This window comes from Synchiropus splendidus, chromosome 19 (genome assembly GCF_027744825.2).
Source record: "Synchiropus splendidus isolate RoL2022-P1 chromosome 19, RoL_Sspl_1.0, whole genome shotgun sequence".
Lineage (NCBI taxonomy): Eukaryota > Metazoa > Chordata > Actinopteri > Syngnathiformes > Callionymidae > Synchiropus > Synchiropus splendidus.
The window spans coordinates 2,788,244-2,795,488 of record NC_071352.1 but is presented as its reverse complement, the minus strand read 5'-3'; the positions used below and the strand labels follow the sequence as shown (position 1 = coordinate 2,795,488).

Sequence of the window (7,245 nt, the reverse complement as noted above, 5' to 3'; positions counted from 1 at the left end):
AGAACTGACTGGTATGTGGACGCTTGAACATGTGGGACCTGAGACCTGTGGGCAAGTTAGAGCGCAGCATCAGCCGGAAACACAGGACCATCTTACGAAAGAGTGGTTGCCAAGGTTTGACTTCAGAGAGGTCAAATGGCGCTCCAGAGTTTAGGTAGACTGCGATTGAATGGAAAAGCAGCAAACCGGTCATATTGCGTCAGAAATTCTCACTTTTCTGGTCAGTAAAAAGCAGTGGGAAGTTTAGTACATGAGGTTTGACCAACCAACATTAGTGTGAGCCAGTGAAGCGGGAGAGAAGAGCCAGGTTGGGAATGATAAATGGGAATATGCAATGGGAAAGTGATCACATGCTAGAGAGCAGACGTCAGGATTTCAGGTGGCGTGAAGAGAGGGCAGGGCTGGAAGAGGTGGGGGTGGCGGGGCCAAAGGGGAGACCCAACCTGAGGGCATGTATTCCTAAGCAGCCTCCTTCAGAACTGGCGGGCGGGGCCATGCGATGACTGCTCCGGAGCAGAGCTTGATGTTGATGAAGTTATTTCGTGACAGCTTTGACTGCTGCTGACATTCCTGCAGTTGCACCCTACACTCCAGCCAGGCCTCTGCGGTGCTCAGAGTTTGGAGCAGAGATCTATGGAACTAGACTTGTGACGTCGCTGAATTACTCTGACTCACTTAGACAGCTGATTCTCTGACTGCACACCCCTGACCTTCATCTCTGTCTGCAGCCGACCCTTATCTTTCTCCATGAGTCGTCCCTCTGACTGGCCTGTTTCTAATCTTATCCTTCCGAGTCCCAATGAAAACCTGAGCATCTTCCACTCTGCTCCTTGTGTCAGAGCTACTGTGTCTGAACCAAACACCATGGCAGCTCTCACTTCACTCATATTAAGCAGCTGTTTTTGCTTGGAAATGTTCCAAGAATCATTTGATCTATTAAGAAAAGAAAGTCTGTCTTTTATGGCTTGGTGACAGAGGGTTTAACACTGTCAACCAGGCAAAGACTTGCTGTGAAAGGATGTCAACAGACGTTGAATATGAATTTTTTTTTTGTTTTGGTTTTTGTTTTTTTCAGAAAAACAGTTTGTATTTTATTTTCAACTTTAAAAATCAGTGCTCGCAATATGATGGCATTTAAAACATAAGCTCTGATATTGATGCTGAAAAAAGTCAGTATTAGACGTTAATATATGCGATGGCACAGATACTGTATACTCTACTATTGGAAGTATATTTGAAAGTAAACATTGCTCGAGCTATTTTTCTGCGATATTGTTAATCTTGACAAAAGCTGTAAAAAGCATTTTATTTGAATTATACTTCAACCACAAAGTCCTGCTACTTTGACTGCGACAGAGAACATGAACGCAGATTCTTGCAACTATTGGTGGTGTACAAGCTCTCGCAGTCACGTGTTGAATCTGCCACCTTAAGAGCGCCGTTTTGTAATTGGTCTGTAAAGTACTGACGTTCAATTATGAGAATAATCCCATGCTACAAAAATGTAATTTTATTTCTTTATTTTTTACTGCAACATCACAGACACCAGTTGAGTCCAGCTTGTGGCAGCCAGGGATCGGACCCCGTCACGGTTCTCACAGCTGTTTATGGACTTCAAAGCCAATAATTCAGGGCAAAGCAGCATAAAAGAAGCGACTGACTTGAGAAGTCCGAGAATCCAGGGAGGAAAATTGGGATCGAATCTAGAGCCTGGGACTCCGAGGGCCCCCGCCCACCCGGGGCCGGGGGGGAGACAGCTGGAGGGGAGAAATGAAAGCGAAGACAAGAGAAAATTGGTCCCAGGATTCAGTTCCAGGTGTTGTTTGCGGCTCCGCCCACCATCCATCCGTCCGCCCGCCCCCTCCGCTCTCCTGTCCCCTTTGGGAGGATGAGTAAGGAGTAAGCCCCCCACCCCTCGCCCCGTCCCTCCTCCACGCTTTCGGACTTCACGGAGACTCACTTCAGACTGGACCTCCGGCCCACAGCAGCAGACCGCTCCGACTTCATCCACGCGTCAGCGGTTTTCGGACCCCTGGTTCTCAAGTCTTCCTTTTCTGCGATTAAATCGCTGAAACCGCCAAAGAGGCAGGATGTCGGCGCTCTCCGTCAACGACCACCTCGAAGGGATTTTATCAGATTTCGAAGGTATGTGGAAGATTTTGTTCCCACCTCAGTCCTCAGAAGTGAAGGAGGATGCGCCTTTTGGCTGTTACGCGGCTACTGCCCTGAAATACTCCCAAATTAAGCCCAGTCTTTCCCTTTTATTGACCCTACACGCACAGTTCAATTGATAAAAAAAAAGTGCCTAGTTGACGCAAGAAAATGCGTTTTTCACTCTCAAACGTTGATATGCACAAGTATGTAGAAACTGGTAACACACATTTACCTCCAAAATCAGGGTGAATTTGATCATTTAGCTCGTCGGTTATTACATGTGGCTACTCGCACACACATAGTAGACACACTATTATCTTCCTAATAGTTTAAACAATTCTTAAAAGCTGCATTGAGATTACATGATATTATTATGTGATTTATTTATCTTTTTTGTTCTTAATAAAAACATTTTTTTTATGTTGCACTCATCTGAACATTTATTTTAACCTTCCAAAGAAGGGACAGAAGTATCTCATCCTTAACTATATTTCTAGACTCAAGATACGCTTTTTAAATTATTGCTTTAGCTCCAATGTTTTTTTGTTTTTTTTTACATTGCAGTCAGAAATTTAAGGATAGACTCAAGGTGAGTCACTGCTTTGGTGTCTTTAGCTGAGACTTACTGTGTAATTACTGGAGTCAGATGTAACACGGCGGCACAGGTAAGAGATCAGCACTAATAACAGATGCTCCGCACAGAGCTCAAAAAGCTTTCTGCACTTAGAGTGTGTGTGTGTGTGTGGACCGACAATAGCGCCTTTAAAAGCCTGTGAATGAGTCTGCTTCAAAGGATGTTTGAGGCCGTCAAATCTTTTTGAGGTCTTGTGGCAGAATCTCCATCTGTCTGGCTCAGACTTGCACTTTTGAGTGGCAGTGTCAATAATTGAGTCACTCTGACTTCTGATTATGACTAATGCCATCTCAGGTTTTAGAGGAACCATCACACAGACTCTGGCCTGTGAGTTTTTCTACTTGTGTTGTGACTTCATGAGTGAAGAGAAGTGAAGTGGAGGCGGTTTAAACTGACAAAATTTGAGCAAGACACCTTAAATAGCTGAAACCCAAGGGCTGTTAGTCTAAGCAGCTGAAGACTCTCATCCGTCCGAATCACTTGGTGACTCCTGGAGGTTGGTGAGGTGGGCTCTTGGGCTCAAGGCTCAGCAGTGTCTGTGGACCGTCCATCATTAGACCTACAGGGACGGAGCAACAACAGAGGCCCTAGCGTTCGCACTCTCTCGCCACATTCCTCTCCAAAGGCAGGTGCTGCTCTCTGCCTTTTAACAAATGAGTGTAGCCCTCGGCGACAGTCCAGACTGTAGCGGCCCCCACACAAGCGTGCAAATTCATCTGACACCTCCGACCCCTGACACTGGACAGTGGCTCCCTGTCTTAGGCCACGTGGCGGCCGGGTAAGATGAATGCAGCATTTGGACTCAACCCTTGAGTGTTGCTGATGATCATGACTGAACGATGCTGGGTGAAACCAGTGCGGCTAGATGGAGATAGATCAAACCTTCAGTCAGAGAGGAAAGGCTGGAGCATCCTCCTGCCCCTTGTCCCTGCAGTGGGAGGCAATCTGATGTGACAGATCCAAATTGGATTTGGCAACAGTGGGGCAATTGTTGATGGCGACTTGAACCCGCAGGCTGCGGAATGCTGAGTGAAACATGACCCCCCCACCTTCCTTCAGTTGCCACTTGAGGGACAAAACCATAGCTTTTGAGTGCGTTTGGAAAGTGGCCGTCCATGTTTTCCCTCGTGCGTAGGAGCCGCTAACTTCCTCTGACCACGCTATCCTCATCAGATGGATTCATGAACCAACCTTCAGCCGCACTACTGTAACCCAAACTCTCTGTAACACAGCTCTCCTAATGTGTTTCATCTATGAATGGTGGTTTATGTGACAGACAGGTGATAAAACACCCAACAGACATTTGTCAAACTCAAGGACCAAATCTGGCCCTGCTTCTTGCAAGCAAGTTCAACATCTATTGTTGATTCAATGCAATATGAAGCACAAGCCCCTCCTTTAACAGATTCCTGTTAAAGGAGGGGCAGTTATTGTTAGAAAATATAGACATTTTTGTTCGGCTTGCGACATGGCTTGTTTTAAACATTCATTTAGATGCTCAATTACAGAACGTCTTGCCGTATTTATATATAAAGTCTCTCTGCTCTGTCCAAAAAAACATTGTCACCTTCACCTTCACCTTCTTCTGCCGCTTATCCGGGGTCGGGTCGCGGAACATTGTCAAAACCACCATAATCATGTCCATGCTGAGTTTTCCGCTTGTTCCAATGTTTCTACTTCATTTTAATGCCTTTGATCAGGTGAGTTTTCACCTTCAAAAAGATACTTTATTCTGTATCATTCTGAAGGCATCTCTCATTCATGTGCCGTGGTTGTTTACATGCAGCAGAAACTTCATTGGACTGGAAGTGTTGACTGTAAAATTGAAGCTTGGAATTTTGACCACCAGCAGCTTGAATCCAGGGAACTAATGTCACTCAATTTCAGTCCCAGTTTTTGTCTTCATTTTAGCTATAATCCTATGTTTCCTCATTCAGAGAGTTCATAAACTCCGCTGACCTTGGCGATACAAGTGGTGGTAAGAAGCTGCAGCAATATACCAGGTCAGCTCCTTGCTCTCGTGACTATCCTGGAGGCCATCTGGGAATATGAGTGAGTGTGAAGGGGAAAAGGGAACTGTGTGACCTGATTCCCAGGAAAAGTGGTTTCAGGGAGTCTGATGCAGAGAGTTTCCTGTCCAGCCAAAATGAGTGGAGTGAAGTGAAGGTGTGAGGAGCGCTCACTCAATGGTTTGGACTTGGAGCCGACACAGATTGGATATTGTGGTTAGTAACACAGCTGGCAATGGTCCGCACCCAAGTGCATGCTGGGAGATGGTGTCTATAGTTTGTAAAACTGAAAAGCAAGTGCCAGGTTTGACGTCGACAGTACTGGACTTTATAGCTAACAGCACTGTGCTAGCTCTTGGTGTACTTGGTCACATGCTCTGTGGCCCCCGGTGGACTGGACTGAGGCTCCACAGGTGGAAGCTTATGTAAAGCGTACTTGACCAGGGATGTTTGGACTCGGGGGCAGACATAATGGCTTGTGTAAGTTCTGCGCTCAACTGGAGCGAGAGGCAGCCGAACATTTGGGCCTGTGGGTGACATGGAGGATTAGAGAAGGTCAGAGGGCCTAAGCACTGCCCCTCCCTGCCCCTGTCACGTCCTGGTACTGCAGAGATCAGAGCAGGTCCCATGACTTGGTGACCCAGGCGTTTGAGGCGCACACCCAGCTCGTTGTCTTTGCTCAGGACAAGTGCTACTCTGTCAAATACAAAAACATTCCAGCCTGCATTAAGGCAGTGGAGCGTGGACGCAGGACTCAGATGCTCCACTTTAGCGACAGAGTTGATCTCCAACTCACTGTTACAGCGGCGCCCCCTCACGTCCCCCCCGCAGCTGGAGGAACTGGACTAACTTCCCTGCCCACAGGTAGCCCTTGATTTGGCTCAGCGCCAGGCCCTGCTTCCATAACGGCTCAGGATTTGGCAAGACATCAGTGCGGGCTGTCGGCTACTTCGACAAGTCTGAAGCTGTCCGGCCCTGGAGGCGCGCTGGATCACTGCGGGGGAAACAACACGGACACGGAGACGTAAACCATTACTGCAGGGCGAGAGTCGCTGCCGTCACCAATAATAAAGTTTACACAACTGCTCCAGAGGACTTTACAAGCCGCTCTCATTGTTTGGATCCTCCTGTCTTCATGAGTGGAGCTTGTTTACATGAAGCCACTCAGCAGCATGTTAAATGTATTTCAGAGTTCAACATGAAGCTCCAAAGAATTCTCCTCTCGCACATATGGAGAACATGGGTTATCTCTCACTTGGTCCTTATCTGTTCCTTATCATCTGCACAACACTCTCACTTGTGAAGCTATTGAGAGTGAACAAATGTCAAGATGATTCTTGTAACTCTCCTGATGCTTGAATACTTCTTCATTGTTTAACCTTGTCCTCTCGAAGTTATTTGTCTTTTCTACCCAGAGCTGCTCTGCTCTTCAGGTGCCACTTTATTCCTTGCTGTTTGTCCACGTTTGATTTACATGTATTTCTAATTGTGTTTTCTGCAGTTAGCCATCCTCATGTGTCTTCAAATACAAGTCATCTTCCTCCTGACCAGAGAGAACACTTGTCTCTGTCCTCGATCTTCTGCTCCTCCTGGGCTCATATGATCCGTCTTATCTTTGACTGCCTCATACTGTAATATCCAGTCCAAAGTGAAACATCCTTTTTAAGTTTCCTTCACTTGGATAGCCTTCACCTTGTCAATCCGAGCTCCATGTTCCGCTCAACCCTCGCCAACATCGACGCAACACTCTATACTTTCACATCAGTATAGTGTTCAGACAACAGCTTGTCACTGTTTACCATCTTGCTTTAAAGGTGTTTGAGAAATGATGAGCAGAGTGATATTGGTGGGGCTCACCTCTCAAGATAAGGTCAGAGAAGAACCATAAATTCCTGCCGAGGTTTGGGCCACACTACTGACTAACCCAAAGTTCATGAGTTCATCCGCCCGGACTAACTTGTTTTCTGCGTAAGGGGTTCCATATTGAGAGCGAGCATCCACGGTTCTTCTGGAATGATGTCACGGTCGTCTTCACGGGTCCTCACGTGTCACACTTAAAGAAGTGTTGCCTCTTTAACAGACTGTTGCTAATACTTACCTGCTAACAGGTGCTTACGAGGCAGCCCGTCGTGTGCATGTGCTCATCCGTTTACGAGACTCCAGACAGTGTTATTTTCAGCATTAAAACATGGCAAACGGCTGCCTGGAATGTGATTTCCAGATGTGCTTGGAGTAAGTGGAAGTTGTTTTAGTGCGGCTGTGTGTGCGGGAGTAAGTGAGTGAGTGGTGGCTGTGTGGTGTGGACACTGTATTGATTTGTTGGTGTGTGTTTACATGAGGACGCGCTTGCTGTCTCATCTGTCAGCTCTACCTGCTTGGAATGTGCAGACACGCTTTGGGGTGGGGGGTGCAGACAAGTCCTGACTGGGCCTCCTCGTGTGTGTGTGT

General features: G+C 46.9%; 1 protein-coding gene across 2 annotated transcripts in view; it reads left to right on the top strand.

Moving 5' to 3' along the window:
• The first annotated feature begins 1,691 nt into the window (after positions 1-1,691).
• The window catches only part of septin12 (septin 12), a 36,747-nt gene continuing 31,193 nt past the window's right edge, over positions 1,692-7,245 (top strand). For both annotated transcript variants that reach the window (XM_053850765.1, XM_053850764.1), the window contains exon 1: positions 1,692-2,145. In XM_053850765.1, the coding sequence (XP_053706740.1) occupies positions 2,091-2,145 (55 nt within the window). In that variant the 5' untranslated portion in view covers positions 1,692-2,090. The remainder of the gene's footprint in view (positions 2,146-7,245) is intronic.